The sequence below is a fragment of the Drosophila mauritiana genome, chromosome 3R (genome assembly GCF_004382145.1).
Source record: "Drosophila mauritiana strain mau12 chromosome 3R, ASM438214v1, whole genome shotgun sequence".
Taxonomy (NCBI): Eukaryota; Metazoa; Arthropoda; class Insecta; order Diptera; family Drosophilidae; genus Drosophila; species Drosophila mauritiana.
In genome coordinates this window covers 19,563,822-19,575,179 of record NC_046670.1, presented here as the reverse complement: position 1 = coordinate 19,575,179, position 11,358 = coordinate 19,563,822, and the positions used below count along the sequence as shown (strand labels likewise).

Genomic DNA, 11,358 nt, shown 5'->3' with positions numbered 1-11,358 from the left:
ATAAGCAAAGAAAAATAAAGAAAAACAATAACAGTTTTAAAAATTATAATTTAACCAAGTGGCGACTCAAAAAGCATTAGGCAATGTTAACACGCATTCTTCTGAGCCGCCAGGCGGCCCACAAAAAGTACAATCAAATGGACAGGGACGGCTTGGTATGGCTCTCCACCGGGGTGGCCAGTTGCAGTTGCTCCTTGGGTTGTTCGCTGACTGAGTCCACCTGTTTGACCTCGGCATCCCCGGCACTCAGTTCCTTGGGTGGCTCCTCTGCATCCTCGATGAGACGATAGGTGATGGGGGCGGGCTGCTTGGCCGGCAACCAGTCGGGGATGATCTTGTCGTGCAGCCGCCATTTGCCATACTCGTTCGAAATGTGCTTCTCAAACACCACATATTCCAGCACGTCCTTGGTGATGATCTCGCTGCCGTGCATCAGGCGACCGAAGCGGTCGTAGATGGCTAACATCTGTTGGCTGTGGAAGCGCACGGTGACTTGAGCGAACTGGTTCTCCTTGGTGATCACCTCCGTCACGCGGGCATGGACAACCCGCGGTGGTTCTAGCGACTGCAGGAACTTCCAGCGAATGGTCTTGTCCTTGACGTTGTGCATCATCTCCGGATAACAGCGTTCGCTGACGAACTCGCGAATCTTGTACTTGTCCTTGGCGGCCATGTGTGTGTGCGCCTGTATGTATATATCCTGGGCCTCGGCGCCGAAATCATCGGATCTAAAGTTTTCGTCGTAGGAACGAATCTTGCGCACGGCCATCAGGCTCTTGGACTTCTTCTCCAGAAACTCGAACTTTTGCTTGGCACCCGATGTTGAAATAATGGACTTCTTGCCGTCGCCTTCGGGAGGGACATAAGCCTCAAAGATGCCGCCCGTGCAGCTTATGTGGAAAGGGCGCTCCATCCAGGGACGTGGCGGCAAGACACCTCGCTCCTTCATCCGGCTGCGCATCTCCTCCTTGGTGATGTCCTCCTGTTTCTCGCGCAGATTGGGCAGATCCATCTTCACGAACTTAAACTTACGCAGGCGCTTGAACTCGGGCCTCCAGTGCTTGGTCTGTCGGTGGCGTACCTGCTGCATCTGGATCAGATTCTGGAGTGGAGAAGCGAGTACGCCCAGTCCACCACCAGGAAGAAGTGCCGCCTGCTGCACGCCGGGCATAACCTGGGATATACAATGAAGTCAATGTTAATTGAACTATGTTCGATGGGCCACCTATCTATCCATGTACCTGCAACAGTTTAAGACACGATTTGGCCGACGCTAGCTTCTCCATTGTATTTTATTTCTATTATATAAATAGGAAACTCCGCAATAACAAACTTTGGAAGAATGAACGGAAACACACTAACGCGTCCAGCTGGCAAACGTGATTACATCGATAACACATTCGATAAGTTTGGGTAGGTAAACAACCCAAAATCGATTAGCTATAGGTTTTGAATTTAAAAACAGTTCGTTACTTTTGCATATTGAAACAAAGGGGTTGAGAACACTATTAATAGTTTAATAGAAAATAGTAAAAGAATCTGAAAATACGCTTGAAGTAATGGTTTAATTTGATAAAACTATAGATTTTGATCAATGGCTGCTTGAATTTTGAAACAATCTGAACAATAGATAAGATATGCCTTTTGGGGGCTTCAATTTCCCTCTTCCTCTTCACCAGGGCCATCCACGCAACTTTCGCTGCAGTCGGGAGGCAGGTCGTCAAGGAAGCGGTAGCCCGCGGCCTTGAACATCTTGGCCTTCATCTGGAAGTCAAAAGTTTAAATAGACTCTTCCAGCAGATCCGCGCCTATAATTACCATTATCTGCTGGAACTGGCAGTCGTATGCGTTGAGGGCAGTGTCCCGCTTTCGCAGCTCGTTTCGCAGCACTTCGATCTCCATTTGTTGACACTGGGCCCGCTGAACGGCACACTTGGCTGCCACCAGTTCCTGCTTCATCTGTTTACAACGGCACTGGGACGGGAGAAGGTAAGGAGACCACATTACTAACACTTACTCAGCAGACAGGTGCTGAATAAAGTACCTTAAGGATTTCCTCATTGCCCCTAGCCTTGTCTACCTCGTTCTCGTAGTAGTTCTGCATATCGTGCATCTCACACTGCATTTGCTCCATGCATCGGCACTGTTTCCGTAGATTTTCCTCCAGGTTGCATGTCAGACACTCCGCCTCATTGGCCTTCTCCTCTAGTTGGTTGACTTTGCAGCCGAGCTCCTCCAGTTCCTTGCACTTCTTGCGTAGTGCATCACGATCGGCTAGAATCTTTTTGATGTTCTCGGCATCCTTGTCCGGCGAGAAACTGCCCTTTCCAGGAGGACCCCTAGCGGCACGACCAGCATTGCCACCTCCACCACCACCACCACCTTCAGAACCGCACTTTTTGGCACAGCGCTTCATGACTTCGTCCTCGAACTCACGCAGTAGCGCCACCTCCTTACCCAAGTCGTCGATCTTCTTCTGCAGGTAGGGTATGTCGTTGCTCTTTTCCGGATCGATTTTAATGCTATCCATCTTGCAGCGCTTCGATTGTTTTTCGAGCAGCCGCTTTAGATTGGCATTTTCAGCCTCCAGGATGTCGTGTGCCTTATTCATGTCGTCAATGGCCGCCTGCAGACCGTTCAGTTCCTTCTCGTCCTGCGGCGTTATCTTGTTGTCATCGGCCAGTTGCTTGATTTTCTTTTTCAGAGCCTTGCTCTTCTCGGGGTCATAGCGCTGGTCCATAATCCGCTTGATCTCGGCGGTCTCCTGGTTGGCTGTCCTCAATTTATCATCAGAATCGCCCAGTTTCTTCTGCAGAATATTATTCTTGATCATCAGATCCTGCATGCGACCAATTGTGTCGTCCGCGGCATTTATTAAACTGTCGCCCACCACCAAATTACTGCCGTACTCATCCTCCGGACCCAATGGAGCAGATCTAGCGGTAGGCTCCACACCACGGTCCTTCTTTATCGGTGAGTTGCAGGCCACCAGGTCGGCCACGAACTGCGACTTCCTTTCCTCGTTTGCTGACCATGATCTGTCGTCGACTGTGGATGGATACTTCTTCAGTTTAACACACGCATCGACACACTCAAATTCGTATGTCTCATCGTTGAAAGGCACGTGAAAGAACTCTTTTTGTGTGGAGAACGCCATGAATTCGCCTAGTGCTTAACACAAAACCAACTAATCTATCAAACGAATTTACAAGACTATTTAAAATTGCTTGAGGGTCGGTCTTGGAAAGTGATCAACGGAATATATATGGGTCCGACATGTATTGGATCACAAAAAATATCTATTGCTAGACACGTAAAAATTTACATATTTGTCTGTCAGTCGGGCCAGTTGTTAACTGCTTACTAGACTACAATTAGTTAACAGTTCTCTTAGTCGACAAAAATTATTCAAGGCCCTGTGCTCTGCGCTCCGCCAGCGATTCGTCCACGGAATTCATGGAAGAGAAGCCACACGGTTGCATCGTCATGCTGGCTGTGCCGGAACTTATCGTGCGTAGGGCACTCGAGTAGCCGGAGAGCTCTGCCAAAGGAGCATTCACCAGAATCATCTAAAAGAAATACATTTACACGCCTTTCAATGATATAAACTTAACCAGTTACCTTATTTCTTTCCCCTTTGGGTAGGACATCGTTAATCAGTGCTCGTCGTCGTGAAAGATCAGCTATAATTCCGGAAATACGTTCGCTAGGCGCGACAATTTGAAGGGCCATAATGGGTTCCAACAGCCGGGTGCCACTCGTGCTCAGTAGCTATGAGTTTATATATATGTACAATGTACACGAGTTGCAAGAAATAATACGATCTTAGCTACCTTTTGCACACACTGAGCTGCAGTGGCCATGACAAAAGAATCAGCAGTGCCGCGTCCAATAGTTGCATTATGCAGACGAATCTGAGTCTCCACAACCTGCCCACCAACGCGAGGTCCTCGCTCCAGGGCGCTGATGGAGCCCTTACGTAGAACTTGAAGAATTCTCGGACGCAAAGTGTTGAGATTTGGCAGGTTTTCTGGTGACTTATCTAAACTTTTGTGGAAAAACACATTTACGTTTGATTTCGTAGGAATTTCATAGTATTCCAAATCACCTGAACAACTCGGCTTGATTCTTGACCACCTCCAGTGTTATACTGACACTCTGCTTGCTGCCGGCTATTTCCTTTTCCACACTTAGCGTGGTTAACGCAGGTGCTTCAATTGTTTCCTTGTACGCAATTTGTAGAGGACCGAGGTCAACGTCGATTTTGTACTCGCTCAGGATACGCGATTTGATGATGTCCATGTGCAACTCGCCCATGCCCCCAAGTACTGTCTGTCCAGTAACTGAATCGTAGCTCACACGCAGACTAGGATCCTCCCGCTGCAGCTGCTTAAGTGCCTGCTCCATGGCCGTTTGCGAGGATACACTGGGAGGCTCGATCGAACAGAAGTACACGGCATCTGGTATTTGCGGGTCGATAGCAAACAGCTCGGCTGACTCATCCAATTCGTCATCTTCCTCGGCTTTGGACGCAGTATCGCCTAGGCTTTGCTTATAGCGCTTTTGTGCATTCTTCAGCGCAGACTGACTGGAGGTCAGCAGATCTCCTGTTACCGTAGACTAAAAAATATGGTTTTTAATCTTGTATTATTATCTATATTGGGTGCAGCTTACCTTCAGTCCTGCACATATTACCACATCGCCCGATTGCACAGCGCCGACCTCTCGATATTCGTCGGCCAATGGCTCGTACAGCTTAGACACAACTTCTGCCTGTCCGCGAGCGGATATCAGACGCATGCCTCGTTTTATTTCACCTCTTAGAATCCTAACTAGGGTTAATGGACCACGTTGCTTATCGTGTACAATTTTGAACACCTTGCCAGCCACCTCTGTTCTGTGAACCACTTCAACTTAATATAAAACATTTACTTTTCCTCAAATAAGTACTCACCCAAAGCAGTCGTAGATTTGGTTTCGTTCCTCGGGTGCAGGCAGGTAAGCGTTGACAGCGTCCATTAGACGCTGTATGCCCACATTTTTGTAGGCGGAGCCCAGCAATACGGGCACTACTTTCTGCTGGCTGGTTGCCCGTCGAAGAGCTCTTTCGATCAATGCATTGTCCACATTGTCAAAGCTTTCTGTGCTGATAACCACATCGGCCAATTCGTCATCTAGTCCCGACAGTTGATCAATCAGTTCATTCCGTTTTTCCTGCAGCACGCGCAAATCATCAGAGGGCTCCAGTTTTACATTTCTGTAACTGCGTCCCAAGTCCTTTTGCTGCCAGCTTAGCCGCTCCAGGGTGATCACGTCATTGATGGCTTAAATTGGCGGAGCTTAGATTAGCTTTCAAAAGAGTGCAGACAGAGCATACCTAATACCCCATCTTCGTTTTTCACGGGGTACTGTAGGCAAACGGGCTGCGTTTCTAGCTTATCCTTCAGATCGCTAACGCACTTTTCAAAGTCGGCATCAGGACGATCCATCTTGTTGACGAATATGAGACGTGGCAGCTTGTGCTTGTCCGCCTGCGACCACACGGTGACCGTTTGGGCCTCCACGCCAGCTGTGCCATCCAGAACAACGACCACACCATCCACGGCATACAAAGATTGCTCAACCTCCATGGTAAAGTCAATGTGTCCGGGTGTGTCCAATAGGTTGATGCTGGATTAAATGGTGTTAGGAGTTAGGGGTAAGCGAAGTAACAAGCGAAACTCCTACCGGTGATCATTCCACGGAAATGTTACCGCCGAGCTGCAGATCGTTATGCCGCGTTCGCGCTCCTGGGTTAGGTAATCGGTGACCGTGTTGCCTCGATGAACTTCACCCAGAGCTCTGGTCTTCCCAGCATAGAACAGCATGCGTTCCGTTGTCGTTGTTTTGCCTAAAAGGGATTCATTGATCAAGTAATCTTAAGTAGTATTCAAATTTGCAGTAGTATTCACCTGCATCGATATGCGCCAGAATGCCTATGTTCCTGATCTTGCTGCTATAGCTACGCTTCCAGATTTGATTGGAAAGATGCCATAGCCATCTGCTTCTTTGTTTAGGACCGCTTTGCCATGCATATTTCAGCATTTTCATTAATAAATGAATAAAAATGGAACCAAACTGCCAAATGAAACCACCTTCAGCAGCTGTTTATTTTATATCGTTATCGATGTGTGCCGCTAACAGCTGTCACTCGCAATCGAATATTTACGAATTTGCGCCCAAAGAGGGCACGAGAAATGGTTAGGCTCATTAATTCCAATATTGTGCTTATTAAACATAATCTTAAGAATAGATTACAACATGTCGAAACGACCTCGACGCGTTGCATCCACAAAAAAGGTAGTAATTGAAACCTCCGACTCAGATGAGGAACTGAACCTTACGGAAGACGACGATTATAGGCCGCAGGAGACCAAGAGTCACAGGATAGATCGCGCTGCAAGCGTGCAGACAGTCGTGTAAGTCATACCCTTATTATCCTGTAAAGGGTAATATATTTATCCGATATCCTTCCAGGACCAAACGCCAGCGGCTTCCAACATCTAAAAAATCAGCTGCTGAGGGACCAGCTCGCAAGAAAAAGCGGGGCGACAAAGAAAAGGAGGACGAGAATGCTTGTCCCAATGAGAACAATCCGGAATCGGTAGTCCAGGACACACCTTCAACTACAAACCAACGTAATGGAGCCGAAGGCACTGAACACAATTCAGAAGCTCCGGCTCCCAAGAGAAAACGCGCCAGAAAAGATAAAGAAGACTTAAAAGCGGCTGCCAATGAGACTAATCCTGAGAAGGAGGAGGTTGTGCCCGCAACAGCAATGACACAACCAAACGATGATGTAGCCAGCTCCCCCCACAACAAGTCTTCCACTGGACGCAGTTCCTTCTGGGAGCGACGAAAGGTGTGGGACATCCACGAGCTCCTGGCCGAAACTGAGAACATACAACCGCAGGCAGCCCGAAATATTGTAAAGCTCTTCATGGATGAAAACACCATACCTTTTATTTGCAGGTACGCAATAATTGATATATTTATCTTCGCATTGATATTTATGTGTTTGCTGACAGGTACCGTCGAGATCTGGTGGATCACATCGCTCCAGATCGCCTTAGAGATATTCGGAATACGTATACAGAGATCGTCGATCTGCGGAAAAGGGCTGAGAATATTATCGGTAAATTGCAGCGCGAAAACATCATGAATGCGGAAATTAGAGAGGAGCTAATGTGCGCCAAGACCAACGAGGAACTGGAGTTCCTTTATGCCCCCTATAAACCGGCCAGTAAGGGCACTTTGGCTGAACGCGCCAAAGCTTTAGGCTTGGAGGTGTACGCCGATTGTTTGCTGTACGGCTCAGCACCTAAGGTCAACCTTTCTGAAATTGTGGACCGCCGAAACGAGGCTTTGGCTACGGAGGCAATTGTGATGACTGGAATCTGTCAAATTATTATTCACAACATCAGCAAAAACACAAATGTTTTGGAGGAAATACGCAGACTGTAAGCTCTTGTACCTAACTAGGAAGTTTGTATTGAAGTTATTTGCTATATCTTTCTAGGCAAAACGTGCACCGGGTATTCCTCAAGTGCAGCAAGACCAAGGAGGCGAAATCGTCTGCATCTAGTTCTTCTTCTAGTAAAGCAAGCTCCAGTAAAGGATCCAACCGAAGTGCAGACAAGAAATTGGACAGTTCAAAGTTTGAGAATTATTTCAACTTCCAGGGTGATGTTAGAACTATAAAACCTTATCAAATGTTAGCCATCAATCGCGGGGAGAAGCACAAATTGCTTTCTGTCAAGTTAGAAACGAACGATTACCTTAAAAGAGATCTTATGCGCTATATAACCGATCAGTACATGAACCAAGGCTTGCAATATCCTTTAAGAAGGGAGGTGTTCACAAAATCCTTAGAGGAGTGCTACGCAAAGAAGTGTAAGATATGGAATATACTAAAACTCCATATTGTATGTTAATTAATTACTAATTGTAGTGCAGCCTTTGATGTGCAGGCAGATTCGAGCCGATCTAAAAGAAAAAGCCACAAAGGCAGCTATTGATGTGTTTGCAAAGAACCTGAAGCAACTACTGTTGATGTCTCCCTTGAAAGGCGAACGCATTTTGGGCATAGATCCCGGTTTTACAAATGGGTGCAAGCTGGCGCTTATATCCGAGACTGCTGATGTGCTGGACACGGGTGTTATTTACCCTCATGGTGCCATGTCAAACAAGCGGGCTGCTGAACAGAAATTGGTTCAGCTTCTTTCAGATCACAAGTATATATATTTTGAATTCGATTTGCATAGTTATTAATATATCCTTTTTGCCTTTTCGAAAGCTGTAAAATTATTGCCCTCGGCAATGGTACTGCCTGTCGCGAAACTGAGCACTGGCTAACTGGTATGTTTCACGCCGGCGTTCTGGACAGCAGGATCATTCGCTACAGCATCGTTAACGAGAATGGAGCATCTATTTACTCCTGCAGCGATGTGGCCGCCAAGGAGTTTCCCAAAATGGATACAAACGAAAGGAGTGCAGGTTTGGACTAAGATCGAATTAAAAGCAACACTTTTATAAGTATACCAAACATATTTTGTATAGTGTCCATAGCGCGTCGTTTGAACGATCCGTTGAGTGAATATGTTAAGATAGAGCCCCGTCACCTGGGAGTTGGTATGTACCAGCACGATGTTTCTGAGAAGATTTTGACCGCATCGTTGAATGACGTTGTGTCCGAGTGTGTCAGTTATGTTGGCGTTGACATCAACACAGCCAGTCTAAGTGTACTCAAGTAAGTGTGATCAAGGGTCCAATAAGTTATATATTGTTAATTTTCCCCACCAAACAGGCACATTGCTGGCCTGTCGGAAAAGAAAGCGGAGAAGATCATTGAACATCGTACGCAGAAAGGACCATTCAAGACACGGAAGGATCTGCTCTCCGTGCGAAGCATAGGTGAGAAGTCGTTTGTCCAGTGCGCCGGCTTTGTGCGCATCGAACCCCTAAGCGTTGGAGGAAAACTAAAGAATCCCTTAGATTGCACTTGGGTGCATCCTGAGAGCTACAACGTTGTGGAAAGGTAAGTCCAATTTTCAATTTACTTTATTAACCTATAAATGATAATGATAACATGAGACTTTAATCCGCCTGATTCCCCGCAAGCCTGGCCTTCTCATCCGCTGCCCTCACTAACAAGGAGGTGTCACTGGGTGTCACAATGTCACTTTCGTGTTGCGTGATGCCAGCTATGTTCTTTGGACAATCGTCATCAAAGTTCCTAAGATTTGTAACATCTTCGCTAGATTCCATTTGACACCAGCACGGAAGGTACGGCTTTAAGGGATCCTTCTTGTCGCACCGCTTGCAAGTGCAGTTCTCTATGCCGGCGCTCATGAAAGTCCGGAAGTCCGTCTCCTGACACAAAAGCCCCAGATAGTCCTCTATAGAGTGCTCTTTCATAGGGTCCATCAGTTCCGCCCACGTCTTCAGCTTCACGATCACGCCAAAGAAATACGTGTTTAAATCCTCGATTATTTGCAGCACCGAAACTAGCTCTTTCAAGAATGTACTATCTAAAGACCGGTCCAACCTGGCTACGCGTTGATCAAGCTCCTTTTTTGACTCACTCATGTCCAGGTATAAATTGCTCAAATCGGTGCTGAAAAGATATAATTAGCAGTGGCTGTGTATTTTAAATAGACTTACTTGGACTGATTGACGACATTGTAGGCTCTCTGGAACTCGCAAAGGGCTCGCTCTTCGGTCATCCGGCTTATGTACTCGGGAAAAGTCTTGGTGCATCCGGTCGAGCTGGCCAAAATGCGATAACGCACTCCGTGGTAACGCATCTCCTTAACCTTCCCAATCTGGAATGGTTTGGCCTGTTCCAGCTCATTCTTTAGGGCCTTCATTTTCTGGTCAACAACTAGAGTTTGCTCGTGCACACACTGCTCAAGCCTAAAATCGTAGCGGGAGTAGATATTCTCACAGTGCTGGAAGGTTGGCTTCAGCAAATGGATGGGAATGGTCGATCCCCGGCACGGTGGCGGAAGCGGACGACGCTTGTACCGCTCCGGCGGATACTCCCAGCAAACTCCAAAGCGGGCTTGGTCCTGTACATTGAGCGGATGCTGCCAGCAGGGCTTGTACTTCGACTTATCGTTGTGGCCGTAGAATGCTACCTTTCCACACGCAACATATCGCAACTTGGCTGGTGGCACACTTGGAGGATAATGCCAGCGTTCCGCATATTGCTGCTTTAGCTTGGCAATCATTATAATGGAAAATTTGAAAACTGAACTCTAGAACCAAATACTTTTTGTGCTTTCAGTATCGTCGGAGAATGTGACTTAAAGCTGACGGATGTGGGCAAGGCTAGCTTTATAGCTAGCATCAAGCAGTTTGCCTCGTCTCAGCCGAATCTCGATCGCATTGCCAAGCAGCACAAGCTGCCCATGGAGCGGGTAAGTGCCATTTAATCTTTTACAACATACTAAACTTTGGTATAGAAACCCCCTTAAATCCTTTAAGCAGCCTATTGCAATGTTTAAATAATTTAAAATAAATTTCCTTTCAGTTGGAGTTCCTGCTGGTTGCCCTGCAGCGCGAATTGCTTCAGGATTATCGAGCTGATCTTGACAAGAGGCCACTCTTCAAACAAGGTTTAACTAGGCTGGATGATCTCTGCACGGGCGAGGTGGTCACTGGCAAGTGGAGACTATGACAGCCATTTAATATATGTATGTACTTATTGAAACCATTCCGACACGCAGGTGCCGTGACCAACGTAACCCAGTTTGGCGCCTTCGTGGACGTCGGAGTGGAGCGCGATGGCCTCATACACAACAGCAACATGAATAACTCGCAGTTGGGCGTTGGCGATCGCATTGTGGCATCGGTGGTAAGGGTGAATCTGCAGCGACGCCAGTTGGAATTACGTTTGGAAAATATGCTGCTGGAGACTGATACCTCGTTTAAGTTCAAGGCGGAGGATTAGACAAACTGCAGGGATTTAATGCTTTCGGAAGTATTTAATGATTCATATCGTAATTGTTTGGTTGCTCACACGAGCATTCATTCATATATACTATATATAGTTCATATATATATTAATATATATATGGGTGTATATGCATAGTATAACGGCTTTCCTAAGTTTACTCAAAGCTTATCAGTTATTAATAAATGTTCACATAAAAATCACCGTCTCCACGTTCGTCTTCTTGTTTCCCTTCTCGCCACAAGTTGGCAAGTTGTCTTAAATGAATTGTTATCGAAAATGTATTGCTTTAGAAACTAAGTGATGCCCTCGTAAGCCAGTTAAAATGTTTGACTAAATAAATATACAATATGCATACATTT

The 11,358-nt window shown here is 46.6% G+C and overlaps 5 protein-coding genes across 6 annotated transcripts; 1 reads left to right on the top strand and 4 right to left on the bottom strand.

Moving 5' to 3' along the window:
* Positions 1-28: 28 nt before the first annotated feature.
* Positions 29-1,367, bottom strand: LOC117142453 (probable 39S ribosomal protein L45, mitochondrial). The gene is made up of 2 exons (XM_033306428.1): positions 1,242-1,367; positions 29-1,174 (listed from the first exon to the last, which is right to left on the bottom strand). Exons 1-2 carry the CDS (start codon positions 1,284-1,286, stop codon positions 134-136), a joined length of 1,086 nt encoding a protein of 361 aa, XP_033162319.1. The 5' UTR covers positions 1,287-1,367; the 3' UTR covers positions 29-133.
* A 179-nt stretch (positions 1,368-1,546) lies between these two features.
* On the bottom strand, positions 1,547-3,157 carry LOC117142450. Its single transcript, XM_033306420.1, has 3 exons — positions 2,045-3,157; positions 1,819-1,974; positions 1,547-1,764 (listed from the first exon to the last, which is right to left on the bottom strand). The coding sequence occupies exons 1-3, from the start codon at positions 3,155-3,157 to the stop codon at positions 1,654-1,656; spliced, it is 1,380 nt and encodes a 459-aa protein (XP_033162311.1). The 3' UTR covers positions 1,547-1,653.
* A 65-nt stretch (positions 3,158-3,222) lies between these two features.
* On the bottom strand, positions 3,223-6,163 carry LOC117142449 (ribosome-releasing factor 2, mitochondrial). Of its 2 annotated transcripts, XM_033306418.1 has the most exons (9): positions 5,952-6,162; positions 5,728-5,890; positions 5,378-5,670; positions 4,955-5,324; positions 4,675-4,897; positions 4,109-4,620; positions 3,834-4,047; positions 3,622-3,771; positions 3,223-3,569 (listed from the first exon to the last, which is right to left on the bottom strand). In XM_033306418.1, exons 1-9 carry the CDS (start codon positions 6,088-6,090, stop codon positions 3,405-3,407), a joined length of 2,229 nt encoding a protein of 742 aa, XP_033162309.1. In that variant the 5' UTR covers positions 6,091-6,162; the 3' UTR covers positions 3,223-3,404. The 2 variants fall into 2 exon arrangements, with proteins under 2 accessions (XP_033162309.1, XP_033162310.1); XM_033306419.1 differs by lacking the exons at positions 3,223-3,569; positions 3,622-3,771 and having other exon boundaries at positions 3,958-4,042; positions 5,952-6,163.
* Positions 6,164-6,203: 40 nt separating this feature from the next.
* Positions 6,204-11,019, top strand: LOC117142448 (uncharacterized protein YdcI). The gene is made up of 11 exons (XM_033306417.1): positions 6,204-6,458; positions 6,517-7,011; positions 7,068-7,499; positions 7,559-7,932; positions 7,991-8,273; positions 8,336-8,535; positions 8,599-8,788; positions 8,846-9,076; positions 10,328-10,460; positions 10,574-10,703; positions 10,770-11,019. Exons 1-11 carry the CDS (start codon positions 6,301-6,303, stop codon positions 10,991-10,993), a joined length of 2,850 nt encoding a protein of 949 aa, XP_033162308.1. The 5' UTR covers positions 6,204-6,300; the 3' UTR covers positions 10,994-11,019.
* LOC117142451 lies at positions 9,082-10,271 on the bottom strand. Its single transcript, XM_033306421.1, has 2 exons — positions 9,703-10,271; positions 9,082-9,655 (listed from the first exon to the last, which is right to left on the bottom strand). Exons 1-2 carry the CDS (start codon positions 10,269-10,271, stop codon positions 9,136-9,138), a joined length of 1,089 nt encoding a protein of 362 aa, XP_033162312.1. The 3' UTR covers positions 9,082-9,135.
* Positions 11,020-11,358: the final 339 nt, after the last annotated feature.

Excerpts from the sequence above, each read along its gene's own strand:
- LOC117142450 (XM_033306420.1), bottom strand. The coding sequence starts at position 3,157 with ATGGCGTTCTCCACACAAAAAGAGTTCTTTCACGTGCCTTTCAACGAT. Across the intron at positions 1,975-2,044 it reads GCAATGAGGAAATCCTTAAG|TGCCGTTGTAAACAGATGAA; the intron begins GTACTTTATTCA and ends CTCCCGTCCCAG. Across the intron at positions 1,765-1,818 it reads GCCAGTTCCAGCAGATAATG|ATGAAGGCCAAGATGTTCAA; the intron begins GTAATTATAGGC and ends TTTGACTTCCAG.
- LOC117142453 (XM_033306428.1), bottom strand. The coding sequence starts at position 1,286 with ATGGAGAAGCTAGCGTCGGCCAAATCGTGTCTTAAACTGTTGCAG. Across the intron at positions 1,175-1,241 it reads CGTGTCTTAAACTGTTGCAG|GTTATGCCCGGCGTGCAGCA; the intron begins GTACATGGATAG and ends TGTATATCCCAG.
- LOC117142449 (XM_033306418.1), bottom strand. The coding sequence starts at position 6,090 with ATGAAAATGCTGAAATATGCATGGCAAAGCGGTCCTAAACAAAGAAGC. Across the intron at positions 5,325-5,377 it reads AAACGAAGATGGGGTATTAG|CCATCAATGACGTGATCACC; the intron begins GTATGCTCTGTC and ends CGCCAATTTAAG. Across the intron at positions 3,772-3,833 it reads CAGCTCAGTGTGTGCAAAAG|CTACTGAGCACGAGTGGCAC; the intron begins GTAGCTAAGATC and ends ATAAACTCATAG.
- LOC117142451 (XM_033306421.1), bottom strand. The coding sequence starts at position 10,271 with ATGATTGCCAAGCTAAAGCAGCAATATGCGGAACGCTGGCATTATCCT. Across the intron at positions 9,656-9,702 it reads AATGTCGTCAATCAGTCCAA|CACCGATTTGAGCAATTTAT; the intron begins GTAAGTCTATTT and ends ATATCTTTTCAG.
- LOC117142448 (XM_033306417.1), top strand. The coding sequence starts at position 6,301 with ATGTCGAAACGACCTCGACGCGTTGCATCCACAAAAAAGGTAGTAATT. Across the intron at positions 6,459-6,516 it reads GCAAGCGTGCAGACAGTCGT|GACCAAACGCCAGCGGCTTC; the intron begins GTAAGTCATACC and ends ATATCCTTCCAG. Across the intron at positions 8,274-8,335 it reads CAGCTTCTTTCAGATCACAA|CTGTAAAATTATTGCCCTCG; the intron begins GTATATATATTT and ends CCTTTTCGAAAG.